Consider the following 20,837-nt stretch of genomic DNA (forward strand, 5'->3'; position numbering starts at 1 on the left):
GAGCTTTCTCATTCCAGCGAGAATTTGTGAGAACCAACCAGACTTTCTATTTTCTTTTTTTTTTCTGGAGCTGAGGACTGAACCCAGGGCCTTGCGCTTGCTAGGCAAGCGCTCTACCACTGAGCTAAATCCCCAACTCCCCAACCAGACTTTCTAATCTCAAGTCCTCTTAGTGTCTCTTGAAATTGTTTGTGAAGAACCGCGTGAAGAGCAGTCACTAAAGAACTCGGGGTCCATAGAAAATAAGCTAAGGAAACCTAGCCTTTGAAAGTAAACTTTACAGGGATGCCGGGACAGGTGTGCAGACACATGGGAAGATTCCGGATGCCTGGGTTTTGTCTTTCCTCTGGTCACCTTCACCTCCTCTGACTAGTGTCTGCATACATGGGTTCACCTTCGCCTTAAAAAGAAAAGCCAGGGTTCAACCATTGGCCTTTTATTCAAGGAGCTTGGCAACAATGTCTTCAGGCGCCATTTTGAAAAAGCTGTGTTAGTTCTGCTGTATCGATATCCTACTCTTTCAGCCCAGCCTCAGGCAGGAGAGAGAGGGAGAGGAGGAAGAGGCAGAGGAGGACAGAAAGAGGGGAGAGACAGGAGAGGGGCGAGTGGGTTTGGGGAGAATGGGGAAAGGGTTCAAGGGCAGATAATGAGCAGAGACTGTTGCCCCAGGCAGAAGGCAAGGAAGGCCAGTTCGGCTTTTGTCTTCTTACTGGGACATCAGGTCAAGCACTTTGCTCTGCATTGCTTCCTTGTCATGCTGACCACATCCATGGTGGAGAGAGCCTGGAATGTGGAACGTTCTGTTCCCCAGCACTGGAGGAAGAACCTCTGCCTGCCGTGTGCTTGCGTCATCCCTTAGTTGAGCAAGCTGGGCTTGCCTTCTCTAGGGCAGTAGAACAGCTCCTGTCCTACGGGTCTTCTCCAGGCACAGCAGAGGCCTTTCAGGGCGTTAACCAGTCCTCGAGCCACAAGTTTTAGTATTAGGGGGCTCCGAATGCTGAGTGAGAAATTCTTCCCCAAGCAGGGAGCGCTGAGGACTTCTTGGCTATGTTGATTTGGGCAAAGAAGGCTGTGAGCAAAGGACACTGGAAACAAACCACAGCACAAAAGAAAACAAAAACACCAGAGAAAACATCGGAGACGCTTTGTAACTTTAAGTTTGCAGACCAGAGGTTAGATAACTGAAGCAAGAGCTAGCGAAGGCTGAGATTTCACAGTGGCCCGAAGGTTGGTGTGGGTGTGGGGAAGCCAACCAAGGTTTTCATTACCCTATTTGAGACAGAGACAAAAAAGCAAATAATGTCTTAATGAATAATGTCATTGTCAGAGTCCTGGGTGTGTCTCTTTAAAATATTTTTTTCTCACTTTCCAATTTTGCTTTGGATAACCAACAGACAGTATACTTATATTTTATACTATATTTATACTTATATTTTATACTAGCAGAATGCAGAATTTTAAAAATTAATTAACTGATTGTAAGTGTAAGATGTTAGGTGCGGGCTGGAGAGATGGCTCAGCGGTTAAGAGCACCCGACTGTTCTTCCAGAGGTCATGAGTTCAATTCCCAGCAACCACATGGTGGCTCACAACCATCTGTAATGAGATCCCATGCCCTCTTCTGGTGTGTCTGAAGACAGCTACAGTGTACTTATATATAATAAATAAATAAATCTTTAAAAAAAAAAAAAAGATGTTGGGTGCATTACCACACTGCTTTCAGTATGTTTTGCTTATTAGATGTTAAGTAACAGAGGGATCTTCTTCACACGCACCAAAATTAAGTAGTTTAATGATATTATGCTATCTGTAAAATAAGTTCAAACTAATGCTTTCACTGTAGATTGAATCCCTAAATATAGCATTTCTGATAAGGTGTGATAACGTCTTTCTAACTTAGTCAGCTAGCTATGTATGGCAGTTTACATGGGAAGTGAATCTTTGAAGATTAAACATTTCTTCTTAATGGACATAGGGAATTAAATCACTCTGGCTTTTGCAAAGATACAATTTTTTCCCCCTAATGCTAACCTCACAAGGAACTCCTGGGCAGAGTAAGGTACCCATCAGCTATTTATAACACCTGTTGTTTCTCAAGGACACTATCTTCATGTGGCATAGTTTGAATTTTGCAGAGTCCTTGGGGGCTCTGCCCTTGTATCTGTTGGCCCAGTGGGTTTACAGAAGCTTTGCATATGGAGGGAGAAAGCATCAGGGCTTCCCTTATGGAAGAAACACCCAGAGCCAGGGTCTATGTTTGACCCATGTGTTTCATTGATTAAAGATGAGCCCAGGAGATGAGTGCAGAGCTACTGAAGCATGGAAACATCATGGGCTTTTTCAAAGCCAAGTCTAGATCCAGCCCTGAGTATTTTACCCCGTAGCCCATGACATATTTTTATCTGCCAACCATGAAATAAAGGGGATTTGCCAAAGGTTGGCCTGCCTCTTTTGGGGTGACCTGTTGTATTTTCTGGAGGAGGTGCATGTCCTTGAGTGTTTTCTTTCCTCAAAGTTCCATGTAATGCTTCCAGGAAGGAGTTAAGCAAGTGCTACTTGCTTTACCCTGGCTTCCATGATGAGTAATAGCGTTGGTAACAGCAAATCGTTGTTTATCCACAAACATGGCATTGTGCAAACAAGCAGGCCCACGGGTCTCCAACCAGTTGGATTTCCTGGTGGTCAGCAGCTGATCCGTGTAACTTACAACCTTCCTGGCTCTCTAAATGTCAGAAGAATGACGGCTTGTGTATCTTGCCTCCTTCCCAGCTGTTTACCCTGCAATGCATTTGCCTCCGTACCTCGACCTTGATTCTAGCGAAGCTGCCCCTTTCTCCTCTCCAGTTCTGTTTGCTTTCCCCTGCCCCTGGTGTCACCTATGAAATCTGTTGATTATTCCACCTGGTTAATGTTAAATTGCTCTGGTAAGATGATGTGTTTGTTCATAAACACAAATGCTGGGCCCCCTGTTTACTGTACCCATGGCAGCAATCATTATTAAACAAATATTGCTCTGTTTGCGGGTGGAAGCAGCAGTTTATCCTGTAAGGTCTGTTTAAAAAGAAGAAGAAGGAAAAAAAAACACACCGTGCACAAATACACACATACAAGACTTAAATGCTAGAATTTCGATAAAGAAATAAAAGGGGAGCCTGTCCCTGGAATGCGGTTGAAAGTGCCCTAGGTTTGCTTTTCTTATCTCTTGCTTGGGTGAAGGGGCCGGAGAGATTAGCGACTTGTTTGGCTTTTCTAAGAGATTTCCTTAGTGTAATGATGTCTATGCAGTTGTTTGCTTTCTTCAGAGAGGGGCAAGATCTCCTGAAAGGCCACCAGCTCAGTCGTAGAGCATCAGATGGCTAGGAGATTCTTTGTGGAACAAACAAGGACCTAGAAAGTACAGGGAGGAAAGGTCTGGACTATGAACGAAGGGAGACGCTGGAAGGTACAGCTCTTGGACTTCATGTCGTTTGTGTCTGTCTCGTGTGCTGTGATGTGGGGTTGGTTTGATCCGGGCTGTTAAGTATGTTTTCTGTGACGTCTGAGAAGTGGGGGTTAACCTTGCCATAGTCTGAGAGGGTCTACTGTGGCAGAACTAGGAAGGAACTGCAGTTTTAATGTGTATTTTACATATTTTAAATGATCGATGTTTTTACTCTAACCTGTCTTTCTCATCTATTTCGTTTTAAGCTGGGTTTATGCCTTGTCCCACTTCTAGTTCCGTAAAGCAAGCCTCGGCGGGCGTCTCTCTAATTTGGCTTTGGTTGTGTGTGAGCCTTGTCTTTCTGACCACAGGGACTTCTTTGGATAAGACCCATCTGTTTTGGTGTTTTGTAGACAACAGAGAACACCCAACTCTCACCATCTTTGTTGTTGGATCTTTTTATTATTATTATTTGTTATGGTTTCTGAATTAACCTTTCTTCTCATGCTGAACTGAACTTCACAGCACTTGGTTGAGTTAGAAAGTACAGGCCAGAGCTAGGGTGGAGGGAGAGGTGCCTCTGACCTTCAGTGGCAAAATGATGTCTTTTATCTCAGCGAAACTAATCTGTTTCAGAGTAACTTCCAGGAGCAAGATATATCTGCGCATCTATTAGAGTTTTTGAAGGATAAAATTAAATAATTGTTCCTTTCACACAACAGAGAAACGCGAGCTGCGGGTTCTTGATGACCTGCATTCATTGTGTTGCCATGTTGCAGTGAGCATATTGTTCACTCTGGTCACCTGAGCAGTTAGGGGCTACAGGCGAGGAGGCAGACACATGAAGTGTGTCGCTGATTCTGCTACTCGGTGGATGTTATAAACCTGGCCGTGTGTACATTAAATTATGTGAGATATGGAAATGGGGAACTTACCCTTTTCTGAACTGGTGGTTGCTTTATTCTGCTGGGCCTTTCATGAGAGAGCTTAATATTTGTAGGTACTAATGGTTAAAGTTCATTGGCAGGCTTTGTTAGTACTCAAACCTAAAACCTATTTTCTTGGGTGGAAGGAAATGTGTTCTAACTGTGCTCTCCTGAGCACCTGGCCCCTTCACGCCTGACCTTCAGCAGCTTCCTTGAGGCAAGGCAAACAGCCTACCCTGAATTGGCAAAGCTCCCCTTCGTTCTCCTTTAATGACGTGAGCAAGGGTGGATCAATGTGCCAGGGAGTGGGCCCATTCTCTCCACTCATTTCTAGTGTTTTGTTCCAACTGGGGCCTTTCTTGCCAACATTCTGCTTACCATTGCTTTGATAATAATACCTTACTCACTTCCTGCCCACTAGCAGACAAGAGGGCAGATCGACTGGAGTCCGGCATCTCAAACTCCAAGCTAGAAGTGGGAAGTCTTCAGAGGCACATGTGGGTGGGGGTGGGGATGGGGGCTTGTTGCCTGTATTCACGGGTGACCTATCAAGACCACGCTGTCCTGAAAACTTGGATATGGTGGCTCTCATGTGCACTGCTGACCGGGTGTGGGAGTCAGAAATTCTTTCTGCTTGGACATGTGAAGTCTCCTGTTTTAATATTGAAAGTCTGCCGGAGAAAAGAAACCTTGGCTTTTGTTAGGAGATTATTTTATTGTCAACCTATTCTGCCAACTCCGTTCTACGTCATGGGTTACAGAGGAAGTTAAACATCCTGTTCTCTACCATTTCCAGTCCGTCTGAATTGTCCTTCTGTGTATTACATGCTCACAGCCATGAGATAGATTTAAACCCCCTTCCCCAGATGATTATCTTGAATTTCCAATGAATGAGACAGTCTAACTGACTAGGTCTGTTAGACCTAACATGTCTATATGGGGTGTGGTGACAAATGCCTTTCATGTCAGCATTTGTGAGATTGAGGCAGGAAAATGCTTAGTTCAAGGCTAGCTGGACTGCTTAATAAGACCTCAACTCAGGAATCTAAAGGTTGAGGATATATCTTAAAGACAATACTTTTTAGCATGTACATAGTCCCTAGTCACAACCAAAAAGGAAGGGAAGAAAATAAGACAGTGATTTAACGATAAACTGAATTTTCAATGGCAAGTTACCCCTTCTGAAGAGTTTCAGAAAATATGACATTTTAAAAAGTTGGTGTATGTGAATCGATGTCACTTCTATCTGATCAAGAAGTTAGACTTGGTGTTTTAGCTATGCTACATATATTATAGCAATTATATATCAATTTTCTATTATGTCGAAGGAGTACTTGAAAACAGAGGGTGATGAAAGTTTTTTGTTTTGTTTTTTAAATAAATGGAGGAGGGAAGGCGAAAGGTGTGTGTTTGTGTGTGTGTGTGTGTGTGTGTGTGTGTGTGTGTGTGTGTGTGTGTGTGCTTCTATGAGTACCATTATGAGAGGCCAGAGGACAACTTACCAGGAACACTGTCCATCTAATTTTAAGGCAGAGGCTCCCGGTTCCTAGAGGTCTCACCTAATTGCTAGCTAAGCCCCAAGGATCTGCCTGTCTCCATCTCCCCAGCACTGGGATTACAAGTGTGTGCTTCCAGGCCAAGCTCATGGTGGATTCTGAGACTGCGCTCAGACCCTCTTTATAAGGTTGGCAGTTTATTAATTCGGCCAGCTCTCTAGCCCAGAACAGAAACGTCTTCGTTGGAGCCATCTCTCCCTCCATTTAATTAATAAATATAAATTGTCTGATTCAGTTGACGAGCACAAGCTGGTTTCTGTTCATTATTTTTTCCTCCTCTGAAGCATAGGAAGGTAGGGGAATCAACAAATCACAATAGCCATTCTGTGAACTACAGCTAGTATTTTTACTCTCCCACAGTTGGCCATGGAGACTCATCTATTGTGTGCCTATACCTGCTCCCATTGTGGACCCAAATCTCCTTGCCCTTGGAGAGTTGGTGCATCATTTTTACAATACCCAAGTCTGTTCAGGGGAATCTATGATGATCCCAGCTTTGCCTGTTCTGCCCTCAACAAGAGGTCAAATTTGTTTTGTTTTTGTTTTGGGCATGCATTTGACAGTTGCATTCCCTTTGAGCTTTTACCAAAATCCCAGATTTTCACAAGATAGATGGAGACCTCTACAGTGCATGATAAAGTTGATAATACATAAATCATTTTTAACAACAGGTAATATGCATAATTTACGGTGTTACCGTGCTATCTTTTGATATTTATGATGGATAATGCTCAGTTTTTGCCCTCATATTACTGCTTTAAATTATACCACAAGAAAATTAATGAGAAAGTAGATTTATGGGTTTCATTTGTTTGTCAATTCGGAAATTAATTGGGTGTTAATTTTAGCCGTCCCTCATCAGACCCGGAGTTTAGTACGTGTGCATTACTTTGCATTCATTGTAGCCTACCTCCCATTTACTGTGGGTCACTAGCTTTGCATACATTAAAATAGCCCTGCGGCTCATTCCCTTGATTACTTTTTGAACTGCCATGCATTAGAAAATTTACGCCTTTCTGTTATAATTATGAAAATTTGGTATTGGAAGTGTCTTCAGCACCCTGACTTGTGCTTGGGTGGTCTGTCTCTCCATGAAATAGGACCAGTGGGGGCTAAAAAAAGACTAAAGACTAAAGACTTTTCTCCGAAGGGTTCATTCATGGCTTGTCAGAGTCATCTCAGAAGAGAAATGATCAGCTGTTGTCATTCACTCTTCCTTGTGTTTGGTTTGTCCCCACCACCACAACCACCACTTCATTTTTACTGCATGGCGCAACTCCTAGAGAGGGATTTCATGTTGTGTGAGCAGTTGCCACCATGGCTCTCCTGTCTTGCTTCCTAATCTCTGAATATGACCTCTATTGCTGCCCACTTCCTGTCCTCACTGCTTCCTGCTCCAATGTCACCAAGTGAAGAGTGCCATGCTCTGTGATGGGCCCTGTGGCATCTCCAGTCCCACAAGGCCTCCATTGAGGGCCCCTGCCTTTCATCTGGGCTGTTCTATTGCCTCTCTTTTGCAAGGGAGCAACACATGAGTGGTTACAGGGTGGGGCTTATTTGATGTCCTAAGCCACCCCACCATGCAACTGCACCTTGCTCCTTGAAACTCCTTTGTTTGTCTTCTGTTGCCATGTAAACTTTGTGTGCAGTGTAGAGGAACCAGTTCCTTTGCTCGGTGAGACCCTGAAAGAAACACACACTTTAAAAAAAAAAAATCCTTCTGTAGATAGCATGTTGGTATTTTTTCCCCTCTGAATGATAAATTCAAAATTATGAAGGATTTTGTAGTTAAAAAGGTAAATTCAAGATTATAAAGGATTTTGTAATTAAAAAGTCCAGAACCAAAACTAACACCCTGTCCTCTTGCTTTACTAACCTCCAAAGTGTTACGTAAGAGATAAGAAAGCAAGAGATGAATGTTTACTGTTTCTAGAATCCTAACACTCCTGGTCTTTCCCTCTCTTCCTCCCTCATAGCTTTTGTTTTCTCTTTAGCATTACAGTCTCCATCCCTTCCTTCTCTGCATAGGATGTGAGTGAGGAAGCAGGTGGTCCTTTCACAAGATTAGGGAGGGCAAGTCATAGTTCCTCTGTTCACTGGATATATAGTTCCTCTGTTCACTGGATACATAGTTCCTCCACTCACTGGATTCATAGTTCCTCTGTTCACTGGATACATAGTTCCTCTGCTCACTGGATACATAGTTCCTCTGTTCAGTGTCCTGGAAGTTGCGTTACCCTTAACTCACTTCTCCCACAGCAGTAGAGACATAGTCTACAAAACTCTGTTTGGTTTAATTTACACATCCCTTTGTGAACAGACCAAGTTCTTTAAGGGCATTTATTCTGCTTCATATAAATAATTGATCAGCCAAGTTAATTTACTTCTGCCTGACTTGGTCAACCTTAATTAACTGCCCTGGAATCAAGACCGAACTTTTTGTTAGCTTAAAATCTTTCACAAGCCTGATAACAAGGGCTTAATTTTTTTCTAAATTTTCAGCAACAACACTGTTACCAAGGAAATAATCATAATAATAAAACCGTGTTTTAATTTACTATAAATACATTGGCCTGAACATTATGAATTTTCCAGAAGGTTTCCACAGAGGAGCTCTGTTGGTAACAATAATAAATAAGCATGTGAGACCCAGTTCTTCTTATTTTTAAAAGTCCCCTAAAAACAAACAAACAAACAAAAAGAACCAAAGCAAGCCTTTAAAATTAGTATCTCTTATATTTCCAAGCAAGGTGGCAAGAGTATGGTTCGGGTCTCCTTAAGTCTCTGAGTGCCAATCCTGTAGGGTTGCAATGTGTAGGTAATCAGATGCATGGTCCTGTGCAGAAGGCGTAAGGGGAAACTGGGGAAAGGCTTGGGTAAGAGGTGGCTGAAGCCTCCAGAGACAAACTCCTCAAATTTAAGCACCACAGATACCTTAACAGAACATGTGCTTTCAGTTCATAGTGGTGGAAGGTGATTCTTTGGTGCAGGGGAGTCCCAGAGAGGAGGAGCAGAGGTTGAGCAAACACAGGCCTTGGGGCAAACTCCCTCTAAGAAAAGAAAAGGCAGAACTCCATGGCAGAGCCGATCATGCTTCATCCCAGCCCTGTGCTTGCTTTGCACCGACATGGTGGGACATCAATAGGAAATGACAGCACTTCCTAAAACATTGAGGGCCCTTCCCTCTGTGTATTTTAAGACCTTCTCTTTCCTACCTGCTACCCTCTTGCCCTTGCTGAAATTCAGTTTCTCCTGGTCAAGGTTCTCATTCGCCACTTATCCAGGGCCTCTCTGAAGGAGTAAGTCTTGGTCATGTCCAAACTGGAAAGGCTCTATGGCTACATCTGTCTTCTAATCCAAACAGTAGTTTTCTTGTCTCTGAAATGGGGATAAATAACGTTTACCTCCCTCCTAGAGACTTGGGAGTTGGAGATTTAAATGTATCAGAGGGTTTTAAATGGAGATATAAAAGCTTATTAAATGGCCCGGGATGTTTGATAGAAACACTCATGGCCCAGACAGTGTCAAAGATACTTAGACACCCAATCTTTCATTTTCTACACAGCCATTTCACAAAGCCTCCGATTGATGTTGTACCTTTTAGAAAATTAAAAGTCCTCCAGCCCATGTACTCTAGTTAGCACTTGGCCGAGAACATCCTTAGACCAAAATAATACTTTATACGGTTTTAGTCCCAAACCCTGTATTCTCGAAACCCAATTTGTGAGCCAAGCTCCTTGGCCGCAGGCCTGCCTAACTTGTCCTGGAGAACTTCGCAGCCTGTTTTAGAGCTGCACAGAGCAAAGGAACTGCTTCTCTTCCAACTGCATGAGAGGTGGTTCTTACTCCTGCTATGGTGCTGTCAACCAAGGAAGCTAGAACAGAGGCAAGCTTTTAGACACCTGTTCTCGGGTCCCACATTCCCTCAGATGACACGGTTTGAAGGCAGTTCATGCATAGCTCTGTTCCAAAAAGACAGAATTTATGACTGTGTGTGCTCTTGTCTGAGGGCAGGTGAGGAGTTCTCATAAAGGCCATTTGCAGAGAGATGGCTCAGCAGTTAGGGGCCCTGGCTACTCTTCCAGAAGCCCCAGGTTCGGTTCCCAGCATGCATATAGTGACCAACCATCCAAACTTCAATTTGAGGGGGGTCCCACATCCCTCTTCTGACCTCCTTGGGCACCAGGCACACCCATGGTACACACATATATGTAAGTAAAACATTCTTTAAATCTTTAAAAAATAAAAATATATCTTTTTAGAAAAAGGAATTTTTCTGTCCTATGAGTCTACTCTTTGGTATAGGCAGACTTTCTAGAAAGTAGGAAACATATTTTATTAAGTTTTTTTTTTGTAGCTAATATATATAAAGTGGATTTTATTACTGACTACCCTGAGATGAGATATCTGTCTATTCCCTTGTCACTGTGCAGTATTGGGGACTAACTTAGGACTTACTGCCCACAAGGCGCCTGCTATACCACTGAGCTATATCCAGCCAGAAACGTATTCTCTTACATGTCCAAATATACAAATGGGCAAGTATATGGTATAGAAAGTAAAGCACTAAGAAAAACTCCTAGGCTTGAATACATTTGAGATAGAGAAATGTTTTCATGTTACTGGTCTCTTGTTGCCTGTTTTGTATCTTTTGGGGTGGTGTTTTGTTTTCTTGGGGTTTGGTTTGTTTTGCTCTATTTTGACAGATTCTTTCCGTGGTGGGAGGTAAGAAGCCACAGGCGGTTTCTAAAGGACAGTAAATAATAGGAAGTCTGGTCCAAAGACACAGGGAGACCCTCTGTTGCTTCTCACATTGTTTCATACCTCTTAACACCAAAGGGTATTTATTCTTGATAAACTACAGAATTGACCAAAAAGTCTATCTTTGGGTCCCTGTAGTCTGCATTATGGCTGCAGTTGACTGTGGACTGGAGGCAGAGGAAACGGGAGTCTTTAAATGGCCATTCTTCATTTTGGTTTTCAGGCAGGCTGCAGAGAGCAGACTTCTGCTAGTTTTTAACAGAAGCCCCGCCTCCTCCAAGAGTGTCCAGCGTGCTTCAGATTCCATGTGGTTGTGTATCCAGTGCAGTGGGAGAGGAATAGGTGGTCCTGCATAAGGGTGATTTGAATGAAATGGTTTCTGTCTTGTCTGGCCTTGGGAATTCACATTAAAGTCTTCCCTTATTTAAGCATCTCTCAGCTTTGATGTTTGAACTGATTGCTTCCTTTGGTGACTAGTATTTTTCCTTCCCACATCCTAGTCTGTGAACTTGGCTTGTCACCCTGTACCTCAGCCTTCGGAAACCAGGCAGTGAGTGAGAGATACGAAGGCAGAGCATCTCCCTTCCTGTGCTCGCCATAGCTCGCCATGACGCAGTGGCCATGAAATTTATGCACGGGGCCTTTCTGCCCTCTCTTTAAAGTTTACCTGCGTTGGAGGCTGGGCATGGGTGGAGGAACATGCATGCCACTGTGAATCTTTGGAGATCAGAGGACAACCCTCAGATGCCAACCCTAGCCATTTTACTTTGTTTAGGACAGGGTTTCTATGCTGCTGCACAAGCCAGACGGCCTGGCACAGGTGCCCCTGAAGATTTCCCTACCTGCGAATCCCATTTACTGACAGATAGATGCTTATACGACTGAATCCAGCTCTTACCTGGCTCTGGGGACCTTAACTCAGTCACCAGGCTTATGTAGCAAGTGCTTCTATCCACTGAGCCTTCTCCCCATGCCAAGCTTCAGTTTTCTTCTCTATGAAGTAGAACTCATGATTATTATTGGAAGCCACGGAACACGCAGGAATCGCCTGTGTAATGGAGAGTCCAGCACAATGCTGCTGACCAGCAGATAGACTTTGGCCTGGATGGACACCTAAACTGGCTCCCAAAGCTGATGGTCCTTGTGCTCAAGAGAGTAACCAGAATTAAGTAGTAAAATTAGTGTTATGTATTGTCTTTGCCTATAAGACCAGCACCTGGGAGGCTCAGGCAGAAGGATTTCAGGTTCAAGGGTAACCTGGGCTTTTTTTTTTTTTTTAAATAGCTTTCTTTTCTTTTTTTTTTTTTTAAAGATTTATTTATTTATTCCATGTATGTGGGTACACTGTAGCTGTGTTCAGACACACCAGAAGAGGGCATTGGATCCCATTACAAATGGTTGTGAGCCACCATGTGGTTGCTGGGAATTGAACTTAGGCCCTTAGGAAGAGCAGTCAGTGCTCTTAACCACTGAGCCATCTCTCCAGCCCTAACCTGGGCTTTATCATAGACCCTTATCTCCAAAAGGCTGGGATGCAATACCAAAAAACAAAATAAAACCCTGAAACATAAAAGGACATAAGAGATTTTCTCTATTTTCATATATATATATATATATATATATATATATATATATATATAATTTCTAGTAGACATCTTAGTGCTTTCTTTCTTTCTTTTTTTTTTTTTTCAATTAATTTACTTTCTGGCAATACTAAGGAGCAAACCCAGTAATCCCATATATGTTTGGCAAGCATTCTGTCGCTGATCTGCATCCCAAAGCGTCACATTTAGCACTTTAACGTTCTGACCTTTTCTGTGGTCGGCCTAGCCAGCACTTCTCTCCAAAATTAAGAGTCTAAGGATCACCCTGAATCATCCACCCTTACACCTTACCCTGGAGACCAGTCATCCACAGGGGAAAAATTAGCAGGGAATGCGCTTTCTCACAAACAATGGTTATAGTTTGAATTCATTCAGTGTCCAAAAAATGGGAGGTTCTTTTTGCCCCTGTCTATTTAGCAGTGGCCTATCTTACAGGAATGACCACTTTCTGCCCAGATGGTATCAAGGGTTTAGAATCCTTAAAATGGGTTTGTTGTTTGGCTGCAGCGTTTCGGCACCGATCCCCTCAAAGGGTCTTGTAGTGATGGGTCCTGTCCCTCGAGAGATTGAAGTTAGGGAATAATTTCTTCTTGGAGGATGTTGCTCTGCCACAGAGCTTCTGGACCTGATAATATTTAAATGTATGCTTGTATGATGATCTCAAGTGTTTTTTGTTTGTTTGTTTGTTTTTTAGCAAAATACCTGAATCCCATTAGAGAAATTGGCTCCTAAATTCTTCTCAGATCACCTGAACCTTTTTCTATTTTTCCTAAGAGGGAAGAAATTATATATTTAAAACCACACTAGTCCTTGAATTGAACAACAGCCCCCTAGTCCTAAAGTTGGGGATCAGTCTGCTCATGTGGGGGAAGGGGTAGCGGAGAAAGAGAACTGTTTACAGAGTTTGGAAACACGTTAAGGCAGAACTTACTTTGTTCTGAACAGCAAGTGTTTTAACAGCTGCCTCCCCCCCCCCTTTTTTTTTCTCCCTCTCCTCCCCACCGCTCTCTCTCCTCTTCACACCCCTCACCCCAACTTCTGGAAATCCTCCTCTCAGGTTTTTGAGTCATGATGCAAGAATCTGGGTCCGAGACAAAGAGTAACGGATCAACCATCCAGAACGGGTCCAGCGGTGGCAACCACTTACTAGAGTGCGGGACACTTCGTGACACTCGGTCCAACGGAGAGGCACCAGCGGTGGACCTGGGAGCAGCCGACCTTGCCCACGTCCAGCAGCAGCAGCAGCAGGTACTTGCCGGGGGCTGCGTGGTAACTGAACCATTGTTCATGCTGTAGGCACAGCCACACGCCTGTAAGCAGCGTCTTCCTTGCCATCCAGGCTTCCTCCTGGATGAGATAATCTTGAAACCCTCAGGAGGTGCAAGTGTCCTTCTGAACAGTGACTGTTAGACTTGAAGTTGAATGGACCCTGAACTGCCCTCTTCCAGATCCCAGTGTGTCGCCTAAATTTTTACTCTTCAATTAAATGACTGGGGTGGGGGAGGGGTTTGATGCTTTAGTTAAAAAATAATTAAATGCTGGCTTAAGCCTTATGAAGAAAGAAAATCAGAGTTAAAAGACGAAAGAATAGGGGCCACAACACATGGGGTGGAGGGAACAGTCAAATAGAGACACATTGACATACAAATGGACAGGGTTAAATCATAGGCCCATATCTGTAAGACAGACATCAGTTTGGGACATGACTTTTTCCTACTTCTAGGAACTAGGGTGTACGCGTTTGCATGTGTTTCCTGGAGTCTGACATCACATGGTGTTGGCTAAAATCTCAGTGCTGCTTTGAACTGATCTCCTGAACCTCTTCAACATGTCCTTGGCCTGCGACATTCTCTTTCCCTCTTTGCCCTCCCAGGGTGGAAGCCAGTCCTTGGGAGTGACTGTTGAAACATTTCCCAGTGGCACAGGTGACCTAAGACATGGCATTGTGTTGGTAAAAATTCAAATGTAGATAGCATTTCCTTGAAGACTGGATTTGCTTTCCCACCCTGTGGGATCAGGAAATAGTTCAAGTTTCTGCTCCTGATAACAGGGCAGGTTTGTCCTTGATTCATTTATCTTACATGTAGTGGGGCACCATTTGTAATCAGGTATTTAAGAGGAAGAAAAAAAATAAAGGAATGAAATATCTTGAGGAAATTTTGTAACTTTTCCATAGAGAAATTGTTGGGAAACACCATACAAGAAAAGGACAAACCTTCAAACTACTTTCTTAAAATCTGAATCAAATTCTTAAGGGTGAGGCTCTTAGTAAGCGGCTGTATTTTGTTTCTCTGAGACAACTTCTTATCTAGATAGGCTCCTGGCTTTGATACTGCTGTGTACCCAAAGCTGGCCATGAACTCTGCATCTTCTTGCCCCTGCCTCCCAAAGAGTTGAATTCCAGAAAAGAAAGGGAAGTTGGCAGACAAACAAAGTCAGTTCGTGGGGATTTTGAGATACAACTTGATCTCCTTGTCACCCCAGCCAATTCTCCCTCCACGATAGGTACCCTGTCAGCCAGAATTTATGTCGCTTGTGCTGTATTAATTTTGTGCATTTCAGTTAATGCTCGATGGTAGCCTCCTGTGTTTATGGTTACATGAGTAGTTAGTACTTTTAGAATTCCGTCTTGTAAACCCTTAGAAGATGGAAGTCAAGATCAGCCATTTCTTTGTGACATAGTTGAGATGAGGCCTCGCAATGTGCATAACAATCATTTGCGTCTAGGTAATATCTGCGTAAGTAAGTGGGAGGTTAACTTCCCCACTCAGTGAGTTTTACCTGATAGATGGACAATTATTCAGATTATTGAAATATTTAATCAAGGAGCCAGCAGGTAAAATTTCTGGCCACCAGGCCTGAGGATCCAAGTTTGATTTTCTGCAATCCCCCTCCTTCTCTTATACCCAAATGTAATGATTTAAAAAAAAAAAAAAAAAAAAAAAAGCTTAAACAAAGAACAAAAAAATATTTAACCAACCGCGGAAATTTACATATTCAATTCACCTACTAATACAAAGTCTTACCCCACTCCATAACAGTAGTATTGGTAACACACAAGTAACGCAGGAGAAAGTTCTGGAAGCACATTTCAGTTGCATCTTTCCCCAAAGTAATGAGTTGCCAGCAAGTTACCTGGTGTGAGACCTGGAGAATGAATGTGTTGTTAAATAAATGGTCTTCCATGCAGTGTTCAATTACTTGATTTTTGATTCCACTTTGAAGCTTGAAAATAAATATTTCACGGCAATTTTCTGTCTATTTGTCACTGATATGTGTGAGGGAGAAAGGCATCCGTCGGGTCTAGGATTGTGACTAAAGCCCCACTTATTGTGGTTGGCGAGCCCTCTTAGACCTTATAAAACATCACCAGCTGCTTTGACTCCCTGGGCAGGGGAAGCCTCTGCACAGGTTGGTTGGCAGAAATGGGATTGTATAGAAAGGTGACAGAGGAAAAAGTACAGACTCACAAATATTCCAGGGGCCCCAAGCGCCCCAACTCTTCCGAGGCCTGGAAAACAGCAGCAATTAAACCTAGCGGAGAAACTGTGAGCTTCGCTGGTAGACCTGCGTGGTTTTCGTCATCTTCCTCCCGCAGGTTTTTTACTTGAAGTGAGAATGCCAGAGAGCGCCGGAGAAAGTCACAGCCATGCTGAATTCATTACTGCGGTAGTCACACAAAACCACGGATAAAATTTCAATATCTGCAGGCCACAGTTGAGTAAACAGTTGCACTGAAATTTAATTCCTGTTGACTTTTCCCCCATTCCTCGCCAGGGGCACATTCTGATTCCGTAGTACAAAGACAACAGGGGTTACAGCTTTGATTAATGTAGGACAGTGGAAGAGAGTTAGAACTGTAAAATATGTCAGAAGTCCATGGAACACAAAGATCTGGCTTCAAGCTGTCTGGTGTAAAAGCGAGTTAATTACACTGCCAGTTACAAGGAATGGTTCTGAATATCCTCCTTGCACCAGAGCTTTTCGGTGTTATTCGGTGGGGGTGGGGTGGGTGCCAAGTGAGCTCTGTGTTGGGCTCCTTTTCGCCAGTCATGACAACAAATGACAGTAAGTGCCCTTTCCCCAAACTGCAGCTCTCACAGAGAGCCACTACCATAGTGATTCTATTGGTTGCCCAAGTTGAGTCCCACACAGAATTTGTTTTAAAGAATTATCTAGGTGACAGCCTGGAGAAATGGGAGGACCTTGCTTTCCCATACACTCTCAAGAAAAAGGAGAGTGTCTAGCAACCTTGGGTGACTATCCCACAAGGGCAGCAACCACTGGGAGATGAATCACCCGCCTTTGAAGACAGGAGCCCTGCGGCCTTGCGGGTCCCTGTGAGTCCACAGGGCAGACTACTACCCCTGCCCCCTCTAGGCCAATCAGCTAGGCATGTGGGGCTACAAGATCGGTCATCATTCAGAAACTACCAGCCAAAAAGAGGTGCGGCCATTAGTTGGAACAGCCGCCCCATAAGAGTGCCTTGTCTTTCTTCCTCAAAACAAAACATAATGTCTCAATATTGTTTCAGCTCTATTTATATCTAGGCCCTAGAACTATTACAATGTTGTTTTTTTTTATAACGTAATTTGATAGTATAATTTCTGAACATTGTCTTGGAGCCCTTGAGTAGTCCTTTTACCCTATACCATAACTGCCTTTTACTTCCTATTACGCCTGCTCCCATTTCTGTCTCTGAGCTCTGTGTTGGGGGATGCCTACTCCATTATGGAACTTAGCAACAGATACTATTATTGATGGCTAAGATTTTGTTCCCTCCCTCCTTGAGGGAAGGGTTTTAAAATGTCCAGAGCGATTTCCTAAGCCGTGTGGATTAATGCATTTGACAAGTCTTGGATTCTTGAAAGCAGGATTTTATTTCCATATTGCTGCAAATGAGAGACTTTTCAGATAAGCATATTACATAGAACATAATGTTTAGAAGTTTCTCCATATACAGCATATGCTGGCAGGTCAATGAACAGAATGCATACCAGAAAATGTTTATTCAATAAAAATGAATAGCTGTTAAATAAAACAGCTATTTCTTAACAACATCCCCCTTTGAAATGATGGGTGCTTTCTTTGGGGGGGGTGGTACATTCTTTGGTACCACTTGCCTTTTTATTGTGTGCAAATCAGCAGAAGGAGAGTTTTGGTGGCTGTGATTTTCGGGGCGGCTGTGGTTTTTGGGGTGTGGCTATCATTTTATAGAACGAGAATGGCACCCGTAGAACAGGTGAGAAAGTCATTTAGAAAAAGATATTCCACACTTGCAACTTGAGAGCTTGTTACTTGAGGCAGGATAAACAAGCGAAGGTCTTTTTTCTTTTTTTTTTTGTAGCTTCTCTGACATTTGGTTTCAAATGTTGGCATTTTTGGTCAAAGAAAGACTATGATTCAAGTCAACAATGTAAACAAAGAGAAAAAAAAAGAAAAACAAAAGTTGAGTGACTGGCAAGGAGGTAACGGGGAGAAAGGGTAGAGAAAGGCTTGCAAAAGCATCATGGGGCGGGGGCGGGGATCAGAGGGTCCTACAGAGGTTGTGGGAATAAGAGGGAGGTAACGTCGTGCTAATAGTTACATAGAAGCCTGAACTCTCACAGAGAATGGCTCAACTCTTTAGGGCAAATAATGTGGTGACATACTTGCAAAGGGGTTTAGAAAATGGATGATTAAAGGAATCTGGCAGAATCATAGATACTTACACAGTGGCATTAACAGTCAGCTCCTTGTAGGCATAAATCTGTTAACAGATTCAACTGTGGATCTAAGGTTCCGGAGGGAACTCTGTTTGAGCTGAACATGTCTATATTTTCTTGTCCTTAGTCTCAAAGCACAGGTCTAGCGACCACTTATATGGTATTTGCCTCATGTTGGGTTATCTAAGTAAGTAGAGGTAACTTGAAAGCTTGTGAGGAGAGGCTGGGGGTCAGTTCCATGCAAATCCATTACCGTGCCATACCAGAGGCTTGTGCATTCACGGAGCTAGGTAACCATATTAGTTACTTTTCTCACCGCCATGGGAGAGCACCTCGAACAGCAGTCTAAGGAGGGAAGATTGATTCTGCCTCACCATAGTCCATCATGGCGGGGAAGTTCCCTCGATGGAGTGAAGACACGGGTGGTGCCATCACACCTGCAGTCAGGAAGCAGAGAGATGGATGCTGTGCTCAGCGACCTTCTTCTTGTTCATTCAGTCCAGCACCCTAATCCCTGTGGTGGTGTCCCCCACTAAATCCCTTCCCAGTCACCCATTTGTCTCCTAGTTGATTATATGTTCTATCAAGTTAACAATTAATATTAACGGTTACGGTGTCCATAGAGTCTCCAAGAGTCTCCTGGAGAGCCAAAGGCTACCTAGAAAAGGACACATGTGTCCACGCTGTTAGCGGATCTTGGTTTTAGCATAGAAGCAAGTGCTTAAAAGTTTACCTCTGGGCTGGAGAGATGGCTCAGCAGTTAAGAGCACTGACTACTCTTCCAGAGGTCCAGAGTTCAATTCCCAGCAACCACATGGTGGCTCACAACCATCTGTAATGGGATCTGATGCCCTCTTCTAGTGTGTCTGAAGACAGCGACAGTGTACTCTTATACATAAAAATAAATAAATTTAAAAGACGTTTACCTCTTCACTTACAAAGTGGGGGCATGAAGCTCCTCATTGGTCTTCGTCACTCAGCTTACTGGAGGGGACTGAGCAGGAGAGAGGCTGATTGCTTCTTGTGTAAAGCACATGCCTTGGTTTCTCGCTAGTACCATCTTCTCTAAGGGAACGGTGTGATAATTCTGGGGGCTTAACGTTACTAATTTTGTTTTGCACAGAGTGAACGTGGATCCAGTGGGTCCCGAAGTGTGGGCGTGACACTGAGATGCCAGGCTAGGTTAGTTCTGTTGGTCTGCTACGTGTCCACTAAAGTGGCCTGTCCCATTGCAGCTGCCTCAGACAGCTCTCTCGATGCTGCCAGGAAGGAAGAAATGATGAAATCCTCAGCATCCTAGAAGGGAACTTTCTAGAAAGGTGGTATAAAGAACGGTATTATTAATATCAAGTACCCTACTGGGACCCAGGACAAGTTAGAAGCCAACATGTTCTTTAGCAGCTAGGTGAAAAACTAATTCTAATTGGAAAGGAATTGCTCTGTTGAAATACACTTTTATTAGAGACATTGCCCAGGTCAAATTTGACCAAAAAAAAAAAAAAAAAGTTGACGTAGAAAAATGTCTGGCAGCAATCAGCAATGCTTGTGTTAGTGAAACCCTGTAAACAAATTGAAAGAAAGCAAAAACAGGAATTCAGATGATTCTGGTAAGTAAAGAAAAGCCAGCCACAACAAAAACACCCCCAGCCCCTCTTTTTATTAGTTCCTCTGCTGTCTATTTCTGGAGGGAGAAAAAAAAAGCGTGTTTTACCCTGAATACCAAATTTAGCTCTTTCTGTCTCTGTTGGTTTAGCCCTGCCTCCCATCAAAATATTGTTCTCAAAGATTTATGTAACTTGCAGGCCTCATATGAAATTCTTTCAAGTTGTGGTTGCAGAACAGTTGTATGTCATTAATCTCTCCATTGGAAATTAAAATGGCGTGGGAGACCAGAAGGGGAGAGGGCCCTCTTATGTGTTAAGAGATCATGAGATGAACAGAACCGCAGATGACATCGTCTTATTGGGAGTGATGTGTCTGCTCCCAGCTTCAAGAGAAGGCGTTGCTGCTCTCAGACGGTAACTTTAAGCCCTGATAATGTTAACTCATAAGAAATATAATAGCCTCATTCTAGCTCGTCAAATCAAAACCATCTCTTTTTGAACTCTGAGGAGATGGGATTTCAGCGATAGCCTGTTGTCAGTGTATCATCAGTTGAAGCAAAGTGTTTGCCCTGTAGGTCTTGCTGTCCTTGGAAGCCTGGGGACCACACCACTGCATCACAGTTGCCTGGCTTCTTGACCGCAGAGCCAAGGGGGCTAAGTTGGAAAGTTTGGGTGATGTAAACATGTAGTCACTTGATGGAGTCTAGTGTACTTGGGTGGTGCCTAGATTACCTGATAAAAAGGGTCTCCAGGTGACGAACTGTTCTTATGACAAGAAAGAATGGCCGTACAAATGGGAGTGGTCCTCAGAGTCATGAGGAGAAAGATGGAGAGCTTGTCTGAACTCCCTGTTCTGGAGTTTCTTTCATCACATTGACTTGAACTCAAACCTATTGTAATTTTGAAGTGTCCACAGCATTCCAGAGGCCCTTGCTAAACTCTGTGTCTCATTCATGTCACAGAAGCAGAACTCAGGTCGTTTTTCACTCACTGTAAAACTATGCTGTCCTGTGTCATGTCAACAGGTGTCACTGTGATCAGACACCTGAGAGAAACCATGAGGATTGGGTCAAAAAGTTTACTCTATCTCATGGTTTCAAAGATTTCCATCCAGAACCCTTAGCTCTGTGATGTCTGTGCTCACGGTGGGACAGACGTCATGGTGATGGGGCCACTCACTCATGCTGGTCAGGAAACAGAGGTGCTCACGACTAGACTCAGTGTGAAGACAGAGACCCACCTCAGCTACCTAAGCCCTGA

At 43.4% G+C, this 20,837-nt stretch overlaps 1 protein-coding gene across 7 annotated transcripts in view; it reads left to right on the forward strand.

Moving 5' to 3' along the window:
- Foxp1 (forkhead box P1) overlaps positions 1-20,837 on the forward strand; it is a 388,377-nt gene that overhangs the window by 139,847 nt on the left and 227,693 nt on the right. For 6 of the 7 annotated variants that reach the window (XM_032906023.1, XM_032906025.1, XM_032906026.1 and 3 more), the window contains exon 3: positions 13,326-13,516. In XM_032906023.1, coding sequence (XP_032761914.1) covers positions 13,337-13,516 — 180 coding nt within the window. In that variant the 5' untranslated portion in view covers positions 13,326-13,336. Of the gene's footprint in view, positions 1-3,269; positions 3,443-13,325; positions 13,517-20,837 lie in introns of those variants that run through there. The other variant, XM_032906022.1, reaches the window with a different exon arrangement.

This window comes from Rattus rattus, chromosome 6 (genome assembly GCF_011064425.1).
Source record: "Rattus rattus isolate New Zealand chromosome 6, Rrattus_CSIRO_v1, whole genome shotgun sequence".
In the NCBI taxonomy this organism is placed as follows: Eukaryota; Metazoa; Chordata; class Mammalia; order Rodentia; family Muridae; genus Rattus; species Rattus rattus.